General features: G+C 47.8%; 1 protein-coding gene across 2 annotated transcripts; it reads right to left on the bottom strand.

Moving 5' to 3' along the window:
• Nucleotides 1–10,594: 10,594 nt before the first annotated feature.
• On the bottom strand, nucleotides 10,595–12,972 carry LOC149390044 (putative folate-biopterin transporter 2). 2 transcript variants are annotated; one of them, XM_089620870.1, is made up of 4 exons: nucleotides 12,365–12,972; nucleotides 11,752–12,011; nucleotides 11,586–11,681; nucleotides 10,595–11,505 (listed from the first exon to the last, which is right to left on the bottom strand). In XM_089620870.1, exons 1-4 carry the CDS (start codon nucleotides 12,672–12,674, stop codon nucleotides 10,738–10,740), a joined length of 1,434 nt encoding a protein of 477 aa, XP_089476996.1. In that variant the 5' UTR covers nucleotides 12,675–12,972; the 3' UTR covers nucleotides 10,595–10,737. The 2 variants fall into 2 exon arrangements, with proteins under 2 accessions (XP_089476996.1, XP_089476995.1); XM_089620869.1 differs by having other exon boundaries at nucleotides 10,595–11,514.
• Nucleotides 12,973–13,176: the final 204 nt, after the last annotated feature.

The raw sequence follows: 13,176 nt of genomic DNA on the forward strand, positions 1-13,176 counted from the left end.
ATGTTTTGGCGTTGTTTTTTCCGTCTTTTCTCTATTTAATTTTGTAATTTATTTATGATTCATTCGATGAATTTCGGAAGAATTTGATGGGTGTGAATAGAGGGGCTATTGGTGTTCATTGTTACACGAGACTAGTTGAGTCGAAGTGATGTTCTTTGACAAGTTATGTACAGTTGGGATTGAAAGTGTATTTTCTTGTTATTATAATGAAATTTTGCGTAGTTAATACCTCATTGATTTTAAGTCAGCAAGTATTAGATTGAGAAGTCTGGTTTGATTATTGCATTCCTCGCACAATGGCTCTCGCGACGTGTGGAGAGATTTCACATATACCCTAAGTGCCAAGTGCCATTTTCACATTTCCTTTTTCGTTTTCAGGATAAATTAGAATCCCTTACCTTGAACGTGGTCCGAAGGATCTAAATCCCATCCGGCGAAGAAGATCCTCCACGCGCGACCACTCGTCGTGAACCACAGCCGTCGGCCGCTCCATCTTCACGCCCGCCTCCATTCTCTCGGCGTAGCTCACGACTCCTTCTCTCTCCTGCGCTCTCAGTCTCTCTCTCTCTCTCTCTCAGGAGGAAGCTTTGAATAGAATACGCTAAAAAACAAATAGAGCAGAACAATTTCGAAAAAAAAAACCCAAATAACAAACCCTAACCTCTCGAAATCTTTTAACCCACAAAGAGAGGCCGCATCACAAAATGGCAGAGAGAACGGCGGTCGTCGAGCACTGAGAAGGTGTACATGATCAAGCGTTCCGATGAACGTCGTTCGATTGATCGTGCTTCATTTCGTGAAGACCAAGCCCGGGACATGCCTCGCCGCGAGTTTCCTGTCCCGATGGATAGAGCCGATGAGACCCGACGCGAAGATCTTCAACCTCGTGCTCGGCGGCTGCGTGAGGTTCGGGCTCGGGTTCAGAGGCGAGAGGGTCGCGGAGTCGCTGGCCCGGGCCGGCGTTGTAGCTGATGCGAACTCGGTCGTCGTCGTCGCGGGGATCCACGAGATAGTGGAGACAGACTGAGAGAAAGAGAGAGAAAGGGTCGGTGAGAGTTAGTGAGATAAAATGCGAGAGAGGTGGAGAGGTATGAGTTAGAGATAGATAAGAGATCTGACTTTTATTTTTCTTTAAGAAGAGCTATAGTAAAATTTGAGTTCTTCAAAACTTCCAAACGAAATTTTTAGAGGTAAAATTTCCCTCCTAAAAATTAGTGAAAATTTGACTCAATTTGACTCAAAAATTTGATGAGTCTATTTTTTTTTTTTTTTTTTTTGAAGAATTTGATGAGTCTATTTAAAAGTTGAAAATTACATGGACAATTTTTGTTACAAATGAATAGTCTTTTATTATCAAATGATTAACGTATTCAATATTAAAAAATAAACGTAAGTTGCCTTTTTTGTTACTAATTTTTTTAAATATAATTAATCCCTAATTACGATATTTAAAATCATCAATAAAAGCCAGTTGTTAATTTCTTATAAATTAACTATAAAACATTAAATTGTTATTAAGAATGAGAAACGTGGGTTATGAAAAGTATTAATCAACATTGGGCTACACACTAATTGAGTACCTTTATATATATATATATATATATGCCAAAACTAATTGAGTAGATTGATTTATATGAGTTTTATTTATTTATTTATTTATGATAATACAACTATATATATATATATATATATATATATATATATGATTCTTATTAATTATGAAGTCAATTGGTTATGGCTCCTTGAATTAGATTAAATTGAATATCGTTCTTTAAAATTGAATAAAATTAATTACCTTTCTAAAGTTATATAACATTTGATGCAATATGGATTGAATTGAAATCCAATAAAATTGAATATGATACGTTATTATGAGATGATAGCTATTGTGATTGTGAATTGAATAGTTCGATATTAATTGGATTGAATTGAAATAAAACAAAATTGAATATGATACGCTATTATGAGAATATAGTTATTGTGATTATCAATTTTAAATTACGATTTTTCAATATGAATTGAATTGAATTGAAATTCAATAAAATTGAATATGATACATTATTATGAAACTATAGTTATTGTGATTGTGAATCGTGATTGTTCGATATGAATTGAATTAAAATTGAAATTAATAAAAAAAACTGAATTTAATACGTTATTATGATACTATAGTGAGACTATAGTAATTGCGATTGTTCGATATGAATTGTGATTCTTATTGCTTCCGTTAAGTCAATTGGTATACTATTGACTATATGTTATCATACGTCAATTGATATCTATACGAATATACTTTATTTTATTACATCATATTTTCTAATATTAATTTTATGTTTATAATTATAATTTTATGTTTATAGTTATAAATTTACAATTTTACATATATGATATTAATCGTGTTTAAATGGATCGTAATCGTGCTGTTACTCGTAATCGTTGTTGTCGCTGTTTTTCGGACAACTATTTAGGAGCCAAAGACGGTTAGACCCAAGGCCGGACCAAGTGGTCTCGTCTTGACTCGAGCGTGTCGGACCCGGTGTCCCGAGTCGTCCCTTAGCTGTGGATGTCCCTTGAGTTCGTCGGAGTACCTGAAAAAGAGTAGAGAACACGTGAACTACAAAGGGGAAACAGGGGGGGTGCCCCTGTTTACCTCTCCGACGCTCAACATTAGTGTGATTGAGGTGGAGTATAGAGGTTTTAGGGGTGTTTAGAGGCCAAAGCTTGAGAGAAACGAGCGAGGTACGAGTTCGGCAGCGTTTCAGTGCTCAAGCATGGATTACCTGGACCAAAGGGGGTGCCTTGGTATTTATAGGCGGCCAAGGGGTGGTTTGAAGACCCCTTGGCCGAGTGAGCATGTTTGGGTCGGCCTTGGAGGAGGCTGGGTCGGCCAATGGCCGAGTGAACATGGTGGTGAGGTTCACTCGGCCATTGGCCGAGTGAAGGTCTTGGGCCGGCTGAGGTTCACTCGGCCATTGGCCGAGTGAACTGCTGGAAGGTTCACTCGGCCAATGGCCGAGTGAACTGCTGAGGCAGCTGGGAGGTTCACTCGGCCATTGGCCGAGTGAACTGCTGGAAGGTTCACTCGGCCAATGGCCGAGTGAACTGCCTTGGCGGCTGGAGGGTTCACTCGGCCATTGGCCGAGTGAACTGCTGGAAGGTTCACTCGGCCAATGGCCGAGTGAACTGCCTTGGTGGCTGAGGGGTTCACTCGGCCATTTGCCGAGTGAACTGTCCAATGGCCGAGTGAGCCATTTGACCCAGCCAATGGCCGAGTGAGCCATTGACTCGGCCCATGGCTGGGCTTTGACTTGGCCATTGGTTTGGGCCGGCTCCTGGTTGAGTCAGGGTTCCGCCGCCCAAGACCTCGTACTAGCCATGTGGGTCGAAGAGATGCCCTTGTTCCCGTTGGCCCTAGACGGGCCAACAACATTAGCCCCCCGAGTTTCCGGTCGAGCGTAGGTCGAGTGGAAACTCAAAATCTACGCTTTTATGCGGACGCGGGATGAATGCTCTCGGGTTTGCATCATGAGGAATGGCCTTCGCGCGTCGCGAGGGACGACTTTTTGTTTCGGGTTGATCGTGCGTGGCTCATTTTCTCGATCTACCAATGAGGGCGTGATCGATTAGCACGGCTTTATTGTGTTGTGCGCGCCTTATTTTCTCGACTTGCCAACGAAGGCATAATCGATTTGCACGTCTTTGTTGTCTTGTGCGCGTCTTGTTTTCTCGATTCGCCAACGAAGGCATAATCGATTTGCGCGTCTTTGTTGTTTTGTGCGCGTCTTGTTTTCTCGATTTGCCAACGAAGGCATAATCGATTTGCACGTCTTTTTTGTTTTGTGCGCGTCTTGTTTTCTCGATTTGCCACCGAAGGCATAATCGATTTGCACGTCTTTTTTGTTTTGTGCGCGTCTTGTTTTCTCGATTTGCCGCCGAAGGCATAATCGATTTGCGCGTCTTTTTTGTATCGTGCGCGTCTTGTTTTCTCGATTTGCCACCGAAGGCATAATCGATTTGCACGTCTTTTTTGTTTTGTGCGCGTCTTGTTTTCTCGATTTGCCAACGAAGGCATAATCGATTTGCGCGTCTTTTTTAGGGACGACCTTTTTTTTTTGTTGAGCGAGCGAACTCTAGTTTCGTCGAGCATTGTTCTTCGTTGAGCATTGTTTCCCATTAGCCCCCCGAGTTTCTCGTGTACTCGTAGAGGAGACTAGAAATTATAATGCAGCAAGATAAAGACTTCGAGGTGAAATGTGATACAATTACCATGCAAAAATAGTCAAAAATTACATCCCTGGGCCATTGGCCTTATTGAAATTCGAGATTGTCTTAAAACTGGAAATAAAATGACATAATGAGAAACGGGAGCGGCCGTGCCAACTTCTGCAGCTTGACCGAGCTAGAGGATGGCGCTCACCATCTTTTCCTTCCCTTTCCCGTCCACGCCTTGGATGTAGCACGTCCTCGCCATCGACTGGTCTCCCAACATGATGGCAATCCCCTTTTCAGTCGGGAACTTCATCATCAGGTGATAGGTAGACGTTATAGCCTTCAGTCGGTTGAGAGTCGGGCGGCCGATGATGATGTTGTACGCTGAAGGCTGGTTCACCACTAGGAAGGACACGATGCGGGTGACCTCGAGCCCCCCAGTAGTCCCGAAGGTGACCGGGAGGTCGATAGTGCCCTCTGTCATGACCCTCTCCCCGGAGAAGCCGAAGAGTGGGGTCGAGATTGGGGTCGGTTTCAGTCCGGTCAGCTTCATCCTGTCCAACGCTGATTTGAAGACGATGTCGACCGAGCTGCCGTTATCGATCAGGATTCTTCGGACGAGATTGTTGGCGACCGGGGCCGAGACGACTATTGCGTCATTGTGCGGGTGGAGAACTCGTGTCGCCTCTTGGCCGGTGAAGAACATGGACTCGAACGGGGCCGGAGGGGGAGCCTCGTACGTGTGGTTGATGTAGTGCGCAACTTTTCCTCGGGAAACCTCGCGCACGTACTTCTTCCTTTGCGTGGACGAGTCCCCAAACTCCGGGCCACCCATGATCGAGCCCACGACATGCAGCTGTGAGCTCTCCGGTTCTTCAATCGCCGCCTGGTCCGCGACAGTCACCGTCGCCGGACCCTTCCTTCCTTGCCGCGGACGGCCTTCGTGCACAGCGGCCGTCCCGACCGTTCTCAGGACATACTCCTTCAATTTCCCGTCCTGAATCAGGGCCTCGATCTGACGCCTAAGATGATAGCACTCGGACGTCAGATGCCCGTGATCCTGGTGGTACTCACAGAACTTGTTCCGATCCCTCTTCGCGGGATCCTTCGCAAGAGGAGCCGGACTTCCTAGCTTGTCGCGGTGCAGAGCTAGGATCCGCTCTTGAGGATCCGCTCTTGATGTTGTCGCTGTTTTTCGGACAACTATTTAGGAGCCAAAGACGGTTAGACCCAAGGCCGGACCAAACATGCTCACTCGGCCAAGGGGTCTTCAAACCACCCCTTGGCCGCCTATAAATACCAAGGCACCCCCTTTGGTCCAGGTAATCCATGCTTGAGCACTGAAACGCTGCCGAACTCGTACCTCGCTCGTTTCTCTCAAGCTTTGGCCTCTAAACACCCCTAAAACCTCTATACTCCACCTCAATCACACTAATGTTGAGCGTCGGAGAGGTAAACAGGGGCACCCCCCCTGTTTCCCCTTTGTAGTTCACGTGTTCTCTACTCTTTTTCAGGTACTCCGACGAACTCAAGGGACATCCACAGCTAAGGGACGACTCGGGACACCGGGTCCGACACGCTCGAGTCAAGACGAGACCACTTGGTCCGGCCTTGGGTCTAACCGTCTTTGGCTCCTAAATAGTTGTCCGAAAAACAGCGACAACATTTTGGCGCTAGAAGGAGGGGATCTCTCGACCTTGACGACGCATTCCCTCTACCAGTTTTCTCCCTTTGTTCTCACGACTCTCGAGAGATGAGTCACATTCCCACTACCTCCGCGGGTACCCGAGCGACGAGCTCGAGGTACGGTCTTCGACGCCTCGCACATCGTCTTGAAGGGCAACCTCGCGATAGCGAGAGCCAGCCCCAAGACCCGATGATTGACCCCGAGGCCGTGCTCCGAGAGGACACGGCCCGGCGGCTTGCGGAGCTCCTTGACCGCCCCGGCGTCGACGGTACGCTCATAGCCGACCTCCTCGGCTATGACGTCGAAGATAGGTCCGCCAAAGACTACTCCGACTCCGAATATGTGGGGGAGTCGAGGACCAACGAGGCAACGCCTAGCCTCGCCCCTTCGCGGCCCGAGAGGCCCAACGACGCTTTGGCCGGGCCGTCGCACCTAGCGCGGCAGCAGGCACGGTCACATTCCCGGGGACTCGCCCCCTCGGTTTCAAGAGGCGGCCGGACACGGCCCCTCGCCGAGGAGAGAGCGACTCTGGTAGATGATGGGGCCGACAGCCGAAGCGCCCGCCGGACGGTCCGACCAAGGGCGACCTCACCTCGCCCCGCGCCGAGTGTGGACCTTAGAGAGCGCTTGACGGCGCAGAGAAACTCCCGAGGGGAGGATCTCCGCCAAAGGCTAAACTCTCGAAGGGACGCGCTCCCCGCCGCAACTCTCGGCCGGCCGCAGGCCAATGTCGTGGATCAAGCGTCCAACGAACGCCAACCGGTGACTCCCGTGGCCCCGACGGTCGGCCCCGCTAACGGGCTCGACATGGTCACGATGATTCAAAGCCTCCAGAATCAAATCATCGAAATGAGGGAGTCGGGGAGGCAAAGGCCGTACGGAGGGATCGAGGAATCATACTCTCCCTTCGCCGCGCAAATCCTCGCGCAACCATGCGTGGGGAACTTCAAGTTACCGTCCATTCCCCCCTACGATGGACGTACGGACCCCCACTTCCACATCCAACACTATGAGACGTGGATGACTATGCAAGGGCAGGCGGACGCCACCCTCTGCCAAGCCTTCAGCCTGACCCTCACAGGCTCGGGCTTTGAGTGGTTCCAAAGTTTGAGGCCTGGAAGCATCCCGTCCTTCCGGGCCTTGCGAGAGGCTTTCCTCGCTCGCTTTGCCACGCTTGTGGCACAAAAGAAATCGAAGACCCACCTCCTCTCCATTCGACAGGGGAGAGATGAGACATTGAGACAATACCTCGCTCGCTTCACCGAGGAGTCTCACAAAGTCGAGGGCTTCGACGACAAGGACACCATCACGGCGATCACCGAGGGAGTTCGCACGAGCGACTTCCTCAAGTCCATTGTCGGGCAAGTCCCGCGAGACATGGCGGAGCTGATGACGAGAGCCCGCACACATATGGGAATCGAGGACTATCTCGATGGCCGCGATGGCCGAAAGTCAGGAGGACAACGTAGTCGCCACCGTAAAGAACAGGACGAAGATCGCCCCGACCCTCAAAGCAAGAGGAGCAAGGGAGGCCGGGCCCCTAACGGTCGCCCCCTCTCCGGTCCAAGATCGTCGCACGTTGATAGCTTCCGAGCGTCATCAACATACACCCCTCCTTCTAGCGCCAAAATGTTGTCGCTGTTTTTCGGACAACTATTTAGGAGCCAAAGACGGTTAGACCCAAGGCCGGACCAAGTGGTCTCGTCTTGACTTGAGCGTGTCGGACCCGGTGTCCCGAGTCGTCCCTTAGCTGTGGATGTCCCTTGAGTTCGTCGGAGTACCTGAAAAAGAGTAGAGAACACGTGAACTACAAAGGGGAAACAGGGGGGGTGCCCCTGTTTACCTCTCCGACGCTCAACATTAGTGTGATTGAGGTGGAGTATAGAGGTTTTAGGGGTGTTTAGAGGCCAAAGCTTGAGAGAAACGAGCGAGGTACGAGTTCGGCAGCGTTTCAGTGCTCAAGCATGGATTACCTGGACCAAAGGGGGTGCCTTGGTATTTATAGGCGGCCAAGGGGTGGTTTGAAGACCCCTTGGCCGAGTGAGCATGTTTGGGTCGGCCTTGGAGGAGGCTGGGTCGGCCAATGGCCGAGTGAACATGGTGGTGAGGTTCACTCGGCCATTGGCCGAGTGAAGGTCTTGGGCCGGCTGAGGTTCACTCGGCCATTGGCCGAGTGAACTGCTGGAAGGTTCACTCGGCCAATGGCCGAGTGAACTGCTGAGGCAGCTGGGAGGTTCACTCGGCCATTGGCCGAGTGAACTGCTGGAAGGTTCACTCGGCCAATGGCCGAGTGAACTGCCTTGGCGGCTGGAGGGTTCACTCGGCCATTGGCCGAGTGAACTGCTGGAAGGTTCACTCGGCCAATGGCCGAGTGAACTGCCTTGGCGGCTGGAGGGTTCACTCGGCCATTGGCCGAGTGAACTGCTGGAAGGTTCACTCGGCCAATGGCCGAGTGAACTGCCTTGGTGGCTGAGGGGTTCACTCGGCCATTGGCCGAGTGAACTGTCCAATGGCCGAGTGAGCCATTTGACCCAGCCAATGGCCGAGTGAGCCATTGACTCGGCCCATGGCTGGGCTTTGACTTGGCCATTGGTTTGGGCCGGCTCCTGGTTGAGTCAGGGTTCCGCCGCCCAAGACCTCGTACTAGCCATGTGGGTCGAAGAGATGCCCTTGTTCCCGTTGGCCCTAGACGGGCCAACAACAATCGTGTTAATTGGATCATATTCGTGCGGGTCGTAATCGTGTTTCGTGTCGACCATTTAATAATCATGTTAATCGGCTTTTTATCGTGTTACCGTAATCGTGTCGTTTTTAACCATTATTTAATCGTGTTAGCGTGTTCGATCCAATTAAGAACCGACCCATTTATTGAGATCCAAATCCGCCTTAAATCGTGTCGTAACCGTTTCGTGTTTCATGTCTGGACCAAATTGTCACCCCTACAAATTATCATTAACCCTCTGTGTAGGCCGATTTCAATGAAGACAAGCACAATTCAAGCGACAACTGAACATAGTAGAGAAACCGTTCTCAGGCCATTTGCAGATCCATCTCTCGACTTCAGCCAAACATTTTTAATTCTTCAACCAAAAGTTTCAGGATTCAATTTAAAGCAGAGAGAGAGAGAGACAAGAATTGACTTTTATTTCGATTGGAAACTCGTCTAGACCTAAGTTCTTACAATCCCTAGCGGGATTAAACTAATCCTTAATAATAAGAATCATGGATCACAATCAAAGAAAAGTAAATAAGATGAAACCCTAGAAATTCGAAATCGGGGAAAAAGAAGAAAAAGCACAGACCAGGATGAGATCGAAGAGAGTAGCCTGATCGACCTTGACGAATTCAGCGTCCCAGGCCTTGGGAGGAGAGGTTGAGGAGTCAACGTGCTTCTTACAGTACTCGATGACTTTGGAGAGGATCTTGCTAGTGACTTTTGGGAGAGGAATTCCGTTGTCGGCACAATCGTCTGAGACTCGAGCGCCACCGCTTCCTCCACTTCGAAAGTCTCTCTGTCGGAGCTCTTTAGCGTTATCTTCTTTCCCAAAGACATCTTCTCTGCGAGAGGAGAGAAAGAATCCAAACAAAGGAAAAGAGACCGATGATGAAACCAAGTATTTAAATGCCGTTTTGATGCCGTTTCGAGCCTCTTGATTTACGGAAAATCGACATGCCGACATAAAATCGAACGGAAAAAATGTGGAAAGTGGCAAATGAAATGTCGTTTTCAAATGTCATTTTCGATAGAAAATCGACGTGTCGATGAAAAACCGAAAAGAAATAATGTTGCATAATATATTTAAAGCATATACATATAGACATACATATATTTTTCAATTTTTTAAACTTGCAAAATGTTATATGATCTATAGGCTTTGGGCTTTGGGAATGTCTCGCGCTTATTTTTTAGTGCTAAAATTTATTTTTCATACGGTTTTGCTATGGTTATGTTATAACCGAGCACTAATGGCCACGATTAAAGCTACGGTTTATGTTGTAACCGAGCAATTATGAGAGTGTGAACGGTTTGTAACCGAAGGGGCTTGTTTGAATGGTTGTAACCGCAGCCATCAACTCACACTCATTGAATGGTCGAGTATCAATGCCTAGAGCTGTAACCGAAGTCTTCCTTCTCTATAAAAGGAGGCTTGAGTTCTTATTCGAAACACACTGAAAGAATCCAACTCTCTCCCTCTCCGAAATTGTTTTGCCTTTTGTTGTAGTCCGGTGATAGTTTCGCTTGGGTTCCATTTCGCTGAGAGTCAAGCCGAGTGGTGCTACACTTGTCTTTGTTGTCGTTGTATCATGGGAGGCTTTCGCTCACGAAATCCAGCACCCGTGGGAGGGCGATAAAAAGCTTCAAGGAAACTGTCCAACGAGCCTCGACTTTCCTTTCCATCTTCTCCTCTTTATTTTTCCGGTTTCAAGGTTTAGCCGGTTTCGTGTATTTTAATATATTTAATTTACGTTTATTTTATTCCAAGCAAATTGTCTTTATTTTTCCGTCAATATTATTCTAATATTGCTAACAATATCCAAACGTTGGTCTAGAATATCTATTTTCCGCGGACTTTATTTCAAGTACCAAGGAATTTTATGGACAGCCTTGAAGTGGTGTTGAGTCGGTCAGTTCATGTACGACGGAGACCGGAACTCCCAGCTCGTCCCCGAAACGGTTTTTGAAAATGATTTGCTCAACCGAGAGACATGTTTTATTTTGCAAGATTATGTAACAACAGTGCGCTTTGAAGTTTGATTAGCCAGATAAACGTGGTTCCAATATGTGGTGTACCAATTAAAAGATAGAATATAAAATTGGTTGTGTTTGAATATATTTTTGACTATCTAGCATTGTCGACAGTGTTTACAAGGGAGACCAATTCAAGGTTTTTGGTTTCCTCTTCATGTACAGCCTCCTGGTGTGTTGAGAGCATGTGATGTGGGAGAATAGAAGAGTTGGGATCAGCTCTGGGGACTAGAAAGAGCAGAAGCAGAGGGGTGAGTCTGAGAATGTTGCGGATGAGAATGGCGAGCCAGAGACTGTGGAATCGGGTGCGAGTGACGCCGAGAAGGTGGAGCAAGACGCCCCCGCCCCAGGACGAGGAGAGGAGCCCCAAGTTGTCGATGGACATGAGGAGCGCGAAGAAGGTACCCTCGATCCCCGACGGACACAGCTTCGAGCTCAGCACCAGGAGGGGCATCCACTTGAGCCGCCCGATCAGCTGCGACACGCTCTCGTCGACCACCACGAAGAAGTAATCCGGTACGCCCACCCTCAGGTTAAGGCGCCGCACCAGCGCCAGGTCCAGCATCCCCGAGACGCCGTACAGGAGCTGGGTCCAGAACAGCAAGTCCCTGAAAGGCTGCTCCTTCAGGACGTTCTGGTACAGCACCGCTCCCACCAGAGACCCCACCGAACCGATCGAGAATATGAACCCCACGTTCTCCTGAGAGAAACGCGGACCGTCCTTTGCATCTGTGTACCAATAAAACATTCCCTCCAGGATGTTCAAGCTCAACGCAAAGGACAAGTACATGTACAAACACGGCCTCCACACACTCGCAGACTTCAGAGTCGTGTACATTGCGTGTCCAGCGGCAATGAACTTCTGATTCACCTGAGTCCGTCTCAAACTTTCAGCATGAAGAAGAAAGAGTGTGAACACATAAAGCCGAGAGATTAAAATACCTGGCGGTACGAGAAGTCGGGCATATGTGGTTCCTTAAGCATAATCCCAACTAAAAATACAAGGCCGAACGGGATGGTCAACAAGCCAAACACACCCTACAAAGAAGCAGAAAGTGTTTCAAAATATGTGGTATAGAAATGGAAAATAGAGATCGGTTTTCCTGACCTGGGAGCCAATGAGATGAACAAAGACACCGCTGATAGAGAAACCGAGGAGGGCGCCGATGGAGGAGCTCAAGGCACAGAGGCTCTGCATGTCGGCGGCCCTTGAGGGCACGCTTATGCTGTTCTGTGCCACGCAGGCGTCGATGGTCACGTCCGCGATGGCCACCCCTGCGCTCCCCGCTGTCAAGAATGTCACGGCTAACACCAAGTGTAGACTCTCATGGAACCACAGCATCGCCATGGATATCATCCCAACGCACCCTGAAAATCATCCACACATCACAATCTATGAATCTTGAACCTCTTGCCTTGTTCCCAACCCTACAACAACTTCAAAGTGTGCATGTCCTAATTTCTTCTATAAAAGAACCACTTTTTTATTTTTATATTATTTGTAATGGGTGGGATTTCAACCACTGATCAGCCCAAATTCCATTTCGGACGGTGTTAAATTTGGAAACTATAAGACTCAATAATGCTGATAACACTTTCCACGCATTACACAAAAGTGGCCGGATATAGGGGGAATAAATCTCAAAATCCAATCCAAACACTTCAAAATAAATAATAAATAAATAGAAACGAGGATGGGATGGGATGAGAGAGAAAGTGACCGGCGAAGACGAAGTAAGGGCGTCGGCGATATCCGAAGACGGGAACGACGTCGGTGAGAAGACCCCAGAGAGGCTTGATGAGCCATGGAATGTAAGTGATTCCAGAGTAAATCTGGGCCTCCGATGGCTGAACCTTCTGAACGTCCTTCATGTAATACTCGGTGGCCACTTTGGCCAGAGCGCCGCCCAGACCCTGGTTTATGCCGTACACGCACACCACGCCCAACACGAAGCTCAACTGCATCTCCGCCGCCAGCTCCCGGAGCCACGTCACCGGACCCATCCAGCATTCCCGCCGCCTCTCTTCCATTGTTGAACGGAGAGAGAGAGAGAGAGAGAGAGAGAGATGGTGGCTTACAGATCTCGTTGTGCCATTGCCGTACGATGCAACTCGTTTCAGCTGGTTCGTTGACTTTTTTTTACACCAAATGAAATGCCTAAACGGTAATACACCGCTCTTTCTTGCACTTCTGTCTACCAGCTAATCTCATCTCATCTCGCTTCGAGATCAGATTGGCTTTCTTTTTTACTTTCCAATTTTATTCTAATTTTACTTTTACTCCACAATTATATTCTCTCTTTTTTATTTTTGGAAGTGTTGATGCAAGATCTAAAAATGCAGTTTGAAAAATAAAATAGTCTAGTGGTGGTTGGCCTATCAGATCTTGTGATTAGATTGTTTTATTTGAAAAAATCAATAAATAAATCGTATACATAGTATCTTATTCTTACAAGACAAAAAGGCCATTAAAAGACTTCAAATGAATAAAAAAAGAGAACGATATAATCTAATATATATAAGGGGAATTTTT

This window comes from Urtica dioica, chromosome 7 (assembly GCF_054948205.1).
Source record: "Urtica dioica subsp. dioica isolate 48M chromosome 7, U.dioica_male_clone48M_v1_H2, whole genome shotgun sequence".
In the NCBI taxonomy this organism is placed as follows: Eukaryota; Viridiplantae; Streptophyta; class Magnoliopsida; order Rosales; family Urticaceae; genus Urtica; species Urtica dioica.

Excerpts from the sequence above, each read along its gene's own strand:
- LOC149390044 (XM_089620869.1), bottom strand. The coding sequence starts at position 12,674 with ATGGAAGAGAGGCGGCGGGAATGCTGGATGGGTCCGGTGACGTGGCTC. Across the intron at positions 12,012-12,364 it reads CCCTTACTTCGTCTTCGCCG|GGTGCGTTGGGATGATATCC; the intron begins GTCACTTTCTCT and ends GATGATTTTCAG. Across the intron at positions 11,515-11,585 it reads CCGACTTCTCGTACCGCCAG|GTGAATCAGAAGTTCATTGC; the intron begins GTATTTTAATCT and ends AGACGGACTCAG.